The sequence below is a fragment of the Erythrolamprus reginae genome, chromosome 2, assembly GCF_031021105.1.
Source record: "Erythrolamprus reginae isolate rEryReg1 chromosome 2, rEryReg1.hap1, whole genome shotgun sequence".
Taxonomy (NCBI): domain Eukaryota; kingdom Metazoa; phylum Chordata; class Lepidosauria; order Squamata; family Dipsadidae; genus Erythrolamprus; species Erythrolamprus reginae.
Genome location: NC_091951.1, coordinates 139714730 through 139728927, shown reverse-complemented (window position 1 = coordinate 139728927; position 14198 = coordinate 139714730). Strand labels below are relative to the sequence as shown.

General features: G+C 40.7%; 2 protein-coding genes across 3 annotated transcripts in view; both read right to left on the bottom strand.

The window, feature by feature from the left end:
- The window catches only part of DNAH9 (dynein axonemal heavy chain 9), a 285097-nt gene extending 279972 nt beyond the window's left edge, over positions 1 to 5125 (bottom strand). The window contains exon 1 of the mRNA XM_070739679.1: positions 4676 to 5125. Coding sequence (XP_070595780.1) covers positions 4676 to 5074 — 399 coding nt within the window. The 5' untranslated portion in view covers positions 5075 to 5125. The remainder of the gene's footprint in view (positions 1 to 4675) is intronic.
- A 3153-nt stretch (positions 5126 to 8278) lies between these two features.
- The window catches only part of ELAC2 (elaC ribonuclease Z 2), a 46912-nt gene continuing 40992 nt past the window's right edge, over positions 8279 to 14198 (bottom strand). For both annotated transcript variants that reach the window (XM_070739677.1, XM_070739676.1), the window contains exons 20-24: positions 13348 to 13447; positions 13146 to 13266; positions 12961 to 13039; positions 12116 to 12260; positions 8279 to 9051 (exon numbers count right to left, since the gene is read on the bottom strand). In XM_070739677.1, coding sequence (XP_070595778.1) covers positions 8815 to 9051; positions 12116 to 12260; positions 12961 to 13039; positions 13146 to 13266; positions 13348 to 13447 — 682 coding nt within the window. In that variant the 3' untranslated portion in view covers positions 8279 to 8814. The remainder of the gene's footprint in view (positions 9052 to 12115; positions 12261 to 12960; positions 13040 to 13145; positions 13267 to 13347; positions 13448 to 14198) is intronic.

Sequence of the window (14198 nt, the reverse complement as noted above, 5' to 3'; positions counted from 1 at the left end):
GACAAAGAAATGGAAACATCTTGAAAAATCATCAAAATATCTTTTAATATGGAGTTGGTCCACCTGTTGCGGCAAATACACCCTTAATTCTAGGAGGTATTGATTCATACAAATTGTGAATTGTTTCCAAAGGAATTTTAGCCCATTCTTCAGTTAAAGCACCCTCCAGTTCTTTTAGAGACAATGGTGGTGGAAATCGACTTCTTACTTGAATCTCTAAAATCGACCATAAATGCTCAATAATATTGAGGTCTGGTGATGGTGGTGGCCAGATGAGATGCTGAACTTCATTAGAATGTTCCTCGTCCCATTCTTTAACAATTCTTGCTCTATGGATTGGTGCATTATCATCTTGAAAGATGGCATTCCCCTCCGGGAACAGTTCTTGAACCATAGGATGAATTTGGTCGGCCCAAATTCCTAAATAGTGATGGCTGTTAATTCTTCCATGAAGGGAAATCATTGGCCTGGCAGATTTCCAAGAAATAGCACCCCAGATCATCACTGCCATGTTTGACGGTTGGGAGAAGGCAGTCTGGATGAAATGATTCTTTTTGCACAGCCGGAGGTCGTCAGAGAAAATCACATTTTGCCACTGCTCAAGGGACCATATCTGGTGGTTTCTACACCACTCTAAACGCTTTGAAACATTTGTCTTTAAGAGCAGAGGTTTTCTAATTGCAGCTCTTCTGTGGAATCCAGATTTGTGAAGCTCCCTTCGAACAGTTTTTCTGGAAACTGGGTTCTGTACGGGTCTATTGAGCTCTGCAGTGATTTTAGGAGCTGTGGTCTTGCTCTAACAATTCGCTTTAGAGTCTGACAGTCTCTCTCAGACAACTTCGACTTTCGACCAGACCTATGCTTGGCTGAGGACGTTTTCTCTTCTCTTCCAAAAGCAGTCATTACTTTTGAGATATTACCTCTTGAAACGCCAAACATTTGGGCACTTTCTGTTACACTAGCGCCTGCCATTCAAGCACCAACAATTTGGCCTCTTTGAAAGTCTGAGAGGTCTGCCATTTCTAGAAGGTTATAACCAATTTCCCTAAGTTTCTGTAAAAAAACCCGTAGTTTAAAAAAACATATCAAATAACAGAATTTTAAAAAAACACAAAAAACATTAAAATATGTCAAGTTTTGATTGATTTGAACATGTTCAAACATTATGATGCCAAAAGGTCAAGTGTTTTCATTTTTTTTGTCCACCCCTGTAGCTCAGCTGATTGTCACAACTTATGAACTTTTTTTACTTTTTTAAAAGAACTTTTGTGTGGGCCATTTTGTGTGAAGTCCAGCTGCTTCCGCATTGTGTGTGAGTCAGTTGTGTAGGAGTCAGTAGTATAGCTTTTATGTTATTTTTGTGTAAAGTTTGAAAGTTGGTTTTTGAGCTCTTTATGGCTCTGTGAGGTTCCTACTTGTTGTTGCACAGGCCATTTTGTGTGCTTTTGCATTGTGTGTAAGTCAGTTGTGTGGCTTTTGTGTTATTTTTGTACAAAGTCTGATATTGGTTTTTGAGCTCCTGCTTGTTGTTGCAGGGCCCATTTTGTCTGAAGTCCAGCTGCTTCTGCATTATGTGTGAGTCAGTTGTGTGGCTTTTGTTTGTGTGAAAGTTAGTTTTTGAGCTCACCTCATCACATGACCATGACCACCAAACTGCACCCACCTAGTCACATGACCACCATGCCATGCCCACAGAACTGATAGGGATATTTTTTAGATTGCACCACTGGTTTCCTCCCAGAATCACAAAGCTCCTCACTGCAGCTCTAGTGCAATCCTTTGAAAATAAGTGATTGATTTGGTCCGGCATTTCTGTCTATATGTGAGCCATGTATATTCCAGACCCTTTTTCTCATTCCAAATCTAAAGAATTGCAGGCTACAAAGTGCAAATTCCAAGACTTAAGAATGATCCCCTAGCAAGACAAGAAAACTAAAACAACTAAAACTAAACAGTGATCAGTGAGCTCTTAACGTTCTTGTCCTCTGCTTCTCTGACCAGTCTCTGTAAACCATCTGAGATGCTATCAATTACTAGTAAAAGAACTTTCAATAAATTCCTCACATATGCATTTCACATATGCATTTCATTAAGGAAGATAACTGATAAATAACCATATCGTCTGAATGCATATTCTTGGTTCTCAATCATTTGATGTATCCCAAACAAAATTGTGATGCCTGAAAAGGCTCACAACACTGTAACGTTTACTTTTATCATATTAGATATAGAGCAGCTATTATAGGAGGCCTAATAAAGTTAATTTGTCACTAGAAAATGAAATGGGGAAAGCGTGAAACACATTGTCACCTTGCATTAATAAAGAGTGTAATCATTCACTTGAAGGAAAGTACACATTGCATCCATCACAGAGATGCCCATCAATCAACGTCTTTCTTTCACAAAGAATCAGCATGAATTGGCTCGGATATAAAGGAGGAGGGGGAGGAGGGGGAGGGCAGGGGGAAAAGAAGAAGAAGAAGAAGAAGAAGAAGAAGAAGAAGAAGAAGAAGAAGAAGAAGAAGAAGAAGGAAAAAGAGGAGGAGGAGGAGAGGAAGAAGAAGAAGGAGGAGGAGGAGGAGGAGGAGGAGGAGGAGGAGGAGGAGAAGAAGAAGAAGAAGAAGAAAGAGGAAGAGGAAGAGGAGGAGAGGAAGAAGGAGGAGGAGGAGGAGAAGAAGGAAAAAGAGGAGGAGGAGGAGAGGAAGAAGAAGAAGGAGGAGGAGGAGAAGAAGAAGAAGAAGAAAGAGGAAGAGGAGGAGAGGAAGGAGGAGGAGGAGAAGAAGAAGAAGGAAAAAGAGGAGGAGGAGGAGGAGAGGAAGAAGAAGAAGGAGGAGGAGGAGAGGAAGAAGAAGAAGGAGGAGGAGGAGGAGAAGGAGGAGGAGGAGAAGGAGGAGGAGAAGGAGGAGGAGGAGGAGGAGGAGAAGGAGGAGAAGAAGAAGAAGGAAAAAGAGGAGGAGGAGGAGAGGAAGAAGAAGGAGGAGGAGGAGAGGAAGAAGAAGGAGAAGGAGAAGAAGAAGAAGGAGAAGGAGAAGGAGAAGGAGAAGGAGAAGTAGTAGTAGTAGTAGTAGTTGTTGTTGTTGTTCCCAAATGTCCAAATTTGGAGAGGGGTGTAAAAAAGAGAAAAAGACAAGTTGCTGCTATGATCATGCAGTTGAAGTCCTGTCCCTTTTATACATGCATTGATAGATGTGGGTTTTTTTAAAGGTCAATGCTTCAATTATACTATTGGGATCATCATCTTAGCTTTTTTTGACACACATATACTGGATGTCCCTAGCTACCGGTATCTACTATTATCTACTGATTTTGACTAGCATTCTTGGTAGGCCAAGACAGAGTTCTTTTGCATCAGCCGATTCAGCAATAGGCACCTGTTGATTTGAGTAAGCAGCCTAATTTCAAAAGCCCTTGGCAAGCAAGCCAATCTTCTATGAAAAATAATCTGTCTCTTTTCTGGCAGCTGGAAATGGATTGTTTCACCACTGTTGACATGTCACATGCTTTCCAGCAGGATATACCTGTAGGAATTCAGCTCTTAACAGACACACACAAAAATTATATTCTTCTGTCTTAACAAGCAGTTCCAGGAAATGCATCTATACCTGGCCCCACTCTTCCTTTTTTGTTTTGTGATCTAAAGTTGTGTATTCTTGTTCATCAGCAATTATTCGCAGAAAACACCACCACCACCAAATTCCTGTCCCCTTCCCCCTTCTTTCTCTCTTTCTAAAAAAAAACCCTGTGGCCAGTTACCATGTGTAGTTAATAAAATGTATTATTAGCATCAATTTAGAAAAGTACTGCAGAAAAAACAAAAAAATTATTACTGCCAACCTGCCTTCCATTGAGGACTTGTATATTGCATGAATCAAAAAGAGGGCTGTGAAAATATTTACTGACCCATCACATCCTGGACATAAGTTGTTTCAACTCCTACCCTCAAAACAACACTATAGAGCACTGCACACCAAGACAACTAGACATAAGAACAGTTTTTTCCCGAATGCCATCACTCTGCTAAACAAATAATTCCCTCACCATTGTTTAATAAGTCTGCACTACTATTACTATTAGTTTTCATCATTCCTATCACCCATCTCCTCTCACTTATGACTGCATGACTGTAACTTGTTGCTTATATCCTTATGATTTATATTAATTGTTTCCTGATTGCTTATTTGTACCCTATGCCAATCATTAAGTGTTGCACCTTATGATTCTTGCCAAATGTATATTTTCTTTTATGTACACTGAGAGCATATGCACCAAAGACAAATTCCTTGTGTGTCCCATAAAGAATTCTATTCTATTCTATTCTATTCTATTCTATTTCTATTCTATTTCTATTCTATTTCTATTCTATTTCTATTCTATTTCTATTCTGTTCTGTGCTGTTCTGTGCTGTTCTGTGCTGTGCTGTACTATGCTGTGCTATGCTATTTTATTCTGTTCTGTTCTATTCTAAACCGGCCCTTCCTCCCTTTGCCCAGGGCCGCGGTCACTTTGAACGGTCACTAAATGAACAGTCGAGGGCTACCTGTGTTTGAGAAGCTTTACGCGTTTTTTCTTTATGAGCGCCATCTAGCGGCCGCTCGAACTTTCGCAGACCGTATCCCGAGAGCTAAAAGTATTCCAAAGCCAGAAGCCCCCGAAGTCAGCCTGCCCCGCTGCCTACCTTTTCCACCAGCGTGGCCAGCTGGTCAAGGGCGGCTGCCGACAGGTCTCCATAAAGCAGCTGCCGGGGGTCGGGAGGCGAGCGCAGGGGTCCGGAGGCGAGGCGCAGCAGGAAGACCCCTTTGGAAGAGCGGGCGGCGGTGGGCGTCAAAACCAGCTCGTCGGCCAGCGCCAGCTGCCCCGCCGTCCCTTGAGTGACAAAAAGAAGCCGCCCGGCCGGCTCGGTCTCCAGGAACGCGCGCAGCAGCAGCCGCGCTTCGGGAGATTCCAGGCAGCGCGCCCAGCGCTCCGGCTCTACTCGCAAACTGCGCGCCACCCGCTCCCCAAGCAGCCGAGCGCGGGGATTGGCTTCCGGGGAGCCCTCCTGGTCCGGGTCCTGTTCCTCCTCTTTGCCCCCCATGTCCGCCGGCTCTGCCTTCTCCACGAGTGTTTTGGTCGGCGCCGCCGTTGCTCGGGCGACCAGGACGCTCCTGAGCGGGAGTGGGAGGGACCGGCTGCAAAAAAAAGGGGGGGAGCTCTGACAGGCCGCCCCGCCTTTTCCTTCGGAGACGGACAAGAAGCCCAGAGGAGAGAAACCCGCAGCTTTCCTCAGGGATGGATGGATTCTGGGCTCTTTCCCTGATACGGCCTAGGCCAAGGGTCTCCAACCTGGGCAACTTTAAGCCTGGCGGACTTCAACTCCCAGAATTCCCCAGCCAGCAAAGTTTTTGGAGAATATTCACGTCTATAATAATAATAATAATTTATTAGATTTGTATGCCGCCCCTCTCTGAGCATCTCTATATACAGGAATGGGCAATTAATTTTGCCATAGGGCCGCATGAGAAATTGGGATGGTTTTAGAGGGCCAGACTAATATAATTAACTCAGTTCTACCCAATACTGTAAAGACCCTGGCATGACCTGAACACCCAGACCCACTCTATAGGCCCCTAATTGTTTGCTTTACAGCAACACGGTGCACCACAGTCACTGTGTTGGAGTGTTTGCATGGTTTCTGTGCTCGGCTGCTCTCAGTAGGAGGTCAGGGTCTGCTCCAGTGCGAGGATGAAAGCTCACCACGTCTGCCGGGATTCCTCCGGTTCCTGCTTTCCTCATGATTCATCAGAAAAGCAGGAACCGGAGGAGTTCCGGTAGACACAGTGAGCTCTTTCATCCTTGCACTGGAGCAGACCCCAACCTCCACGAACCAGTCACAGACAGTGGGTGGGCTGGTCACAGACAGCGGGCGAGCCAGATGTGGCCGGCGGGCCGCCCTTTGCCCAGGTCTGTCTATATAGTACAGGCAGCCCCCGACCTAAGGGCAAGAATTGAGCCCAAAATTTCTGTTGCTAAGTGAGACGTTGGTTAAGTGATTTCTGCCTCATTTGACAACCTTTATTGCCAAAGTTGTTAAGTGAAGCGGCTGTTAAGTGAGTCACACGGTTTTTAAGTGAGTCTGGCTTCCCTATTGACTTTGCTTGTCAGGAGGTTACAAAACTGGATTGCATGACTCCAGGATACTGCGACAGTCATAAATATCAGTTGCCATTGTGTCTGAATTGTGACCGCATGACCATGGGGATGCTGCAACAGTTGTAACTGTGAAAAATGGTCCTAAATTTCTCCTAAATGTGAAAAACAGTCCTAAATCCCCAGCAAAGCTGGCTGGGGAATTCTGGCAGTTGAAGTCCACCAGGCTTAAAGTTACTAAGGTTGGTGACCCCTGGTCTAGGCAGAAATGATTGGAAAACAAGCCAGGAACTCCCTGGAGAACTCGAGCCCAGCAATTTGTTGCTTTCTGGCTTAATAGAATAACAGAGTTGGAAGGGATCTTATAGGTCATCTAAGGATTGTTCTGTCAGAAAATTTCTTATTTTTAGGCTGAGTCTCTCCTTGGTCGGTTTCCATCTATTATTCCTTGTCTGGCCTTAGAGTGCTTGGAAAATAACTTCACCCCTTCCTCTCTGTGCCAGCCCTCAAATATTGGAACACTGCTATTATGTCTTTCCCAGTACTGTACTTCTCTTTTTAACCATGCCTAGTTCCTGTAAATGTAGTCCAACACACACACACACACAGCCCAAGCAGCAGACATTTGTGAACTAAGTTTCGCTCCATTTTAAGACCTTTCTTGCCAGAGTTGTGAAGTGAACCATTGCAGTTGATATAGTTTGCATAGCATGATGGTTAAGTGAATCTGGCTTCCCGGTTCATTTTGCTTGTCAGAAGCGTGCAAAAGGCGATCACATCATCTTAGGACACAGCTATGGTCGTAAGTAGGAACCAGTTGGCAAATAGTATCTGAATTTTGATCACATGATCATGGGGATGTTGCAGTGTGTGAAAAATGGTCACAAGTCCCTTTTTTCAGTGCCATTGTAACTTTGGTCACTAGATGAACTATTGTAAGTTGAGGATCACTTATACTTGGGTTCTCCAAAATAATCAGTCATTGCTTTAAGGCAAGGGGGGTTTCCTTTCAGTATCTTGTGGCTAGATAGATCTGTTTGGGGCCTACGAACTAATCACACAACCAATCTCTGCCTGCCTGTCACTGTTGACTCCTTGTGACTGCCTGGATAACCTGGACTAGAACTTAAGAGTCTATTTGCAGCCCGGTGCCTTAACCACCACAGTAAACGAAACTAGCTCTTAGGTTCATACAACCAAAGGTAAAACTAAAGGAAATTGGTGAACAGCTTCTGCTTCAATTCCTCACTTTCAGAAGCAAGGATCAATTGCTCAGCATATGCATAGGGCACTAGACTGGGCAAAGGGGTAGCACTCGCCCCCTCCCCAAAATAGAGTCCAGGGCATATAATTCATGCCTAGCAATAATTACATTGTTATTGTTGCAAAGAAGGGAAATATTACAACAGCTCCACTATAACGTTGTTTTCTTGGAGTAATTTTATTTTTTTATTTATGATGTGGCTTGTCTCTCCTATAAAGTGACTCTGGGCAGCATAAAATGCTGCTGTTACCTAGTTTGGGTAACGAAACATCTGCAGGAAAACAACCATGCTCGGAGAACACCAAGGAACTCTAATTTTATACCCTGAGCTACAAATATTTTCCTCTTTAGGAAGGACACTTTTTCACTCTGCTCTGTTCATTTTAATTGAGTCCATGGAGAGGAGCGGCATATAAGTCCAATTAATAAATTGCTCCACCAGCCTGAGGCATCCCATGCTCCACTTAATGACCATAATGGAGAGTAGGAATTGAAGTCATTAAGTGAGGTGAACGTGAGTGCCTCCATTAACATCACAACTTGTGAGGTAACAGGCAAGTTCCAATAAGGTCAAAAGTCAAGGCCCACTGAAGGAGAATGGAGAACCAAAATTCTCAAACTGGTGGGATACCAATTTAATGAATTGTTCTGTTTCTAATCATGCCTGTTCCTTTTAAAGACCTAGTAAGTGGTGATGGGCCTATAGCCACCCGTTTCTTGAACGGTACTCTAATCATTTTTTTTTGCTTTTGGTGGCTGACCTGATAAAGAATTTGAGTTTCTTTTGGAGGGAAATAATGAAAATAGTTTGTACTTATTTAGGTGGTTAGTACTGTGAAATATCTAACTTGCAATAATGTGGCTGAATAAAGTTTAGGACAAGGTGCATAAAATGTATCCATGCTGTACATTTTATTTACTCAGTCCTTGAATTCAAAAATATGAGCACTTAAAATGTTATGCTATAAACAGCCTCCTAGGAAGAATTCTGCAAAATTAATTTTTGATAAGCAGTGACAACTCCAAAAGTGTGTAAGATCATAACACTACAAGCTTATCCAGCCTAAATGTCTTTTTAAAAAAAGAAATTAACCATTATTTTGAGACTCAAATAATAAGTTGCAGATCCCTTCTTTTCTCAATGACCATATAATAAAATATTTCCAGCAGACAGGCCAATGAGCCATTGGACCAGCGTGCCTCCAGATAATGCAGTGGGAAGTATGTTTTGTTAGCTGTGCTATTAACATGTCCAGCAGGAACTCTGCTTTGTAGAGGCAACACAGGCAATTTATCCAGAGCCAACCGTCTGGCAAAAAGTTCAATGCGCTGATACCTCTTAGAGTCTTCAGCATCACACATATCAGATGTCATATGCTAAAGTCACTCTCCCTGATAGAACAGCAGCTACTTTGCTGCTTTGTTTAATTGGTAGTTTTGAGTTTTTTATTTGGTGCTCCAACAGAATCCTCTGTGTGTTCTAATTTCATTTTGGCTGGTGATCTCTTCCCCGCGACAGTCTGGGAAACTTTGAACGCTTCTTTCAAGAGGCGCAATTCTCGCTTCTCCCGGCGCTCCTCCATCTCTTCAATCTCATCTGCAAACAAGGCCTTCAGAGGAAGGATCAGCTTTGGAATGGCATCGAAATCTTCAAAACGAACCTGACAAAGAAAACCAATAATATATAGCAAAAAACTATACAGAATTTGTATGAAATTAACAGCCTTTAATTTTCTGTAAAGGAAATGCAGCTTGTACCTTAATACTTGTTTTTTTTTAACTGTGGTAGCAGACTGAGGAAAAACCTGATGAACAACTAATCTAGTGCTGAATCGATTTTTCAAGTTCACTTTACAGATTTAAATTGTTCTGATCTCTAGGAAAAACCATCTCAGAATTCTAAAAGCAGAGTTCTTCCGCTCTATCATGCCATCATTTCTGATTTCTGTTGGAAAAGCCATCTGGGAACAGAACATGAATTGGCCAATAGGTCACTAGATCTGACCCTCACCAGACTGATGTCACACCTACAAAAAATGACTTATTCCTCTCTCTTTCTAAACCTATAATCAGAAAGAGAATTCTTCTTAAAGTTTGTAGCAAATATTACTATATTGTTCAAGAGAATTGTGTAAATGTGGGTGTGTGCACGAATGTAAGTGTGTGTCTGTGTCTGTGTAAGAGGAATATGTGGCTATAACTTCAAAGCATGATCTGGAGAGAGAATGGCAGCAGGCAAAAACTCCTAAGAAACTAAAACAAAGAACCAGACCTAACTTAATACTGTAGACCACAGAATATTCAATTACAAGCAGTTATAGCATAAAGAGATAAAATAAAAATAAACTAAAAATGGATATGATTTTTAAAATAAAGGAAAATGATTTGGGAAATAAGAATACCAGGGTATTATCAAAATTTGAACCTTCAAATACAATATACTCTCTCAATCCCAAATGTGTATTTGTATCATCCCTTCCTCCAAAGTGCCTCAACAGAGGCCAGAACAATGGGTGTTTAGTGAGACTTTCAAGTAAATATCCTAAAGAACATTTACCTGGTTTACTAAAAAAATAATAATAACAACATACCATAAATTACATTATCTGCTCAATCACCATCACTCCTACATAAACTATTTTTAAAACCCTTTCTGGTTCAAATAGAGATAAGTGGCAACAATTTGGGAAATAAATTATAAAATGTCAATGTCAACAGCGTATAAGGAGAATATATATATAAGATATTTTATAGATGGTATATGACACCAGAAAGATTAGCAAAAATGTTTAAGAATAGATCAATGAAATGCTGGAAATGTAATCAGTTACTGTTGTGGTTCAGCCTGAGGCAGATCAAAGGCCAGCTGCGTCTCTGCTGGCTCCATGCCCGGAGGAGGCTGACAGCGAAGAGGAGGGAGCTGAGCAGTCGGACGGGGGAGGGTCCAGTCAGGAATGTGATGAGGAAGAACAGCATGGGAGCCCCGGGGAGGGGCTCTCCCCTGCCAGTAGCTTGGAGTCATTAGGTGACGAGGCACAAGCTGTCATTGACATGCGACAGAGACGTTTAGATCAAAGGAAGGATCAATTGAGGAAATATTATCAGCATTGAATAAGGAACACCAGGGCTTGGGTGTGGTCCTCATTAGCAGGGAAGGGTTTATAAGGCAGGCAAGCTATTGAAGCCATGTGGAGTGTTATCAGTTTGGAGTTCCTGTAACCTGCATTGTTTCTCGGCGTCTCTGTTCCTGGCTTGTGGCCCAGCAGTCTTGAAGAACCGTGGGAGGTGTATGTCTGTTATCTACAGCCTCGTCTTGGCAGCAAGAATCCTATATTGATGTATGGACAATTACCTTCGTGTATATATTTGGAGTTCCAGTGTTTTCCTGCTTTGTAAGGACATTTTCTGTTAACTTCGTTTTCTTTGAACATTATAAAACTGTATTTGAATTTTACCGGTGTGTCTGGCTTATCTTTTTGGGTTGGTTATAGCTTCCGGAGTGACCCAGACAGAACAGTTACCAGGCTCTTTTTATCATATGTGGTGGACATGCACAGAAGTTAATAAATTTTAGAAAGAGATTCAGCAATGGATACAAAAGATTTTGAAAGGACTATTGAATTTAAACCAGTATTTTACCAGATAATTTTAATAAAGAAGAAACATATTTGATTATACATATTTTAACAGCAGCTAGAATAGCATATGCTCAAATTTGGAAGCAGAATAAAATTCCAGACGAAAGAGAAATATTACGTAAGATTTTAGATTGTGCTGAAACACTTCGTAGAATTATTAATGGCTTTGTGAGAAAGTAAAATTTACAGAAGGGCTGCTCAATCTTCAAAAAATGAAAATGCACTATATAGAGGGCTTTAAAAGGTGACATATGAAGAAGGAAAACTAAGATGATTCTAATTCTGAATTGAGCAGCTAAAAACTCTTTTAAGAAGAAAGACAAAACTTTCTGATTTGGAAAAGGAACACTCAGATATTTATCATTCCTTCCTACTTTTCAATCTCTGACAATTCAAGGTAGTTATTCTCAAGTCCCACTTTCCCTCAAGGGGAAATACTGAAAAACTTTGGAACGAAGGTACACAATGGAGAGATGAAAATACATTCTGAAGAGGAACTGAGAGACTTGAACCAGTGACTTCCTATCAGACCTGACAGCCCAAATGGATAGTGAGAAGACACTACTCTCAGCTCACTAGATAAAGCCTAGTCCAGTGAAATTCCTATCTATTAAAAGTTCTTTAAAAGGACTGCTAGATTAAATTATTTTAAATCATATCACTCTAGAAGTACAATCATTCTCTTGTGAATGGGAAAATAAAGGGAAGCATCTCCAAATAATGCAATTCGAGATGCTTCAAAGAAATAAATAAAAATTAATGCACAGAAAAAATAATTAACTTGGAATCAAGAAGCAATTGGAGACAAAGCAAGAAAGGAGTGCTGACAAAAACAACAGAAACCATACATGTTTGTATAGTATTATAAGGTGCGAGTTGTGAATCCACTTCAGTAGGACAGAGTCATCGATTTGGATAATTTGAGACACTGGAACAAAGATCCCCCTAATTTAATCTATGATACTATTTTTTTAAGGAAAGAAAACTGGATCAATATTTTCAGGCTATTTAGAAAAAATAGTCACTATCCAAAATAAGCACATGAAAATGTGGAGCTCTCTTAGCTTAAGATACAATTTTAACTGACCTGCATGTGATCAAATGCAATTCCAACTTTTTCACTGAAGTCTTCACTGAAAAGAGGAATCTTAGCATAGCGTTGACTGAAGTGATTGAGCATGATGAATTTTGCATTCATTTTCATTCCGACTTCAACAGCCTGTGAAGTAGTGCTATGGAAAGGAAACAAGAAGAAAACACCGTATGAAACAAAGAAGTCTTCCCAGAACCCTTCATAGCAAATTATGTAAGGGAGGGAAAAGCAAATTGGAAGTTTAGTTAGTATAGGAACATAAAAGCATTTATGGAGAATTCCAGCTGCTATTCCTTGCCCAATAAATCAGCAAGTAGGCCTGCTTCAAAATGCCAAGCCATTTATTTGATCCACAGAAAACTAAATCATCTAATATTGCTCCTATCAGAATCCTGATCTGAAAAGTATTAGAATCTTAAACTGCTGACTCAATTTTTTTCTTGGAATACTAAAGTTAAACCTTTAAATGTGGAGATGGGTCACATTTATTCCCTATATATAATTCATTGTTTCATGTCAAAATATACATTCTTAGCATATTAATATAATGGGTGGAGATTTTAAAACAAATAACCTTATGAAACAAAAAGGGTTCACCTAAAATCAACACTAAATTGGACTTAATTACAACAGATAAATATGCAAACACTGGAAGTGATTAACATTTGCTCCAATCTTACATAGGTATTCAAGGAACATAAATTATAACTCTAGATGCTTTATGTTACTGTTTAGATTTTTTTTTTAAATCTAAAAAATCTTTTTTAAAAATATCCTTTATTTCATTTCACTCTTACATGAAAAAATGACGATGTCACCCTTTGGTAGAAATTCTTTACCTGTGTGTCTTCTCTATAGCTTCCTCTTCCATTCCATCCTCCAGGGTTGCTTCATGAATCAACAAAGAAGCATCTCTTCCTATAAAAACCATATTTGTGACATTTCAAGAGCAGTGTAAGAAAATGTTCGAACATGTGGTTTGACCCAAACTATATAGTAATGCAGAACTCAATGCATAGCTCACCCATGTCAACTAAAGCAGCACATGGCATGGTGTCACCAGAATAGACCACTTTCCAACCAGATTTATGGACCATGGAACAGCCAAAGGCATTCTTACAATGCCGGACTTCACATGTCTGAAACTAAACATCATAACACATTAGCCACTTGGAATCTGTGTATGCTTTTTCCTATCCCAGTCTACCCCATGCCTTTTCTTTTACCTCTCTGAAGTCACATTTCTCCATAAGCGATTGAATGTACATCTTTGCATTGGGTTTGAACACATCAGCCTGTTCTTTTAAAAACTGGGCAGGTATCATTCTGAAAAGGGAAAAAGAGAGACTCACAATTACAGTAAAAGCATGTATGGTTTTGTTTTGCGAAAGAACAAGAAGTTTTCATAGCAGGGAAAAGGTGGGAAGATAATAGCGCTTCTCGCACCTTTGGCGTTTAGTCATGCTAGCCATGTGGCCGCGGAGATATCTTCGGACAGCGTTGGCTCTTTGGCTTAGAAACAGAGATGAGCATCAGAGCCGGAAACGCCTAGCAAGCATGTGCAAGGGAACCTTTACATTACTGCTGCTTGCTAGGTCAATGGGAGAAGAGCTAATGTTATTATGAAATTTTCCTGGCACCCACGTTAATTAGACCATAACCCCTCCTGGAAAAAATGGGTTCCAAGATCATCAGCAGTCTAACTGGGTTAATGGCCAACTGGATTAAGTGAATTGGAACAGGGCCATGATTACAACAAGAATAGAAGTGGTAAATCATGCACACTGCTCTGAGTTGCTTTGATGAAAGTTGGAAAACAAACTAATACAAAAAAGACAAGTTCATGTATGTATGTATGTATGTATGTATGTATGTATGTATTTATTTATTTATTTGATTTATATGCCGCCCCTCTCCGTGGACTAGGGGCGGCTTACAACATTTCAATAAAAATACAATAAATAAAACATTCTAGGCCAATTAATAAGATAATAACTTTTAAAAATTTCTTAAAACTAAACATTTAAAATGAAAAGTCACACATATACTATTACAGTAATGCTGTAATTTCTGGAGC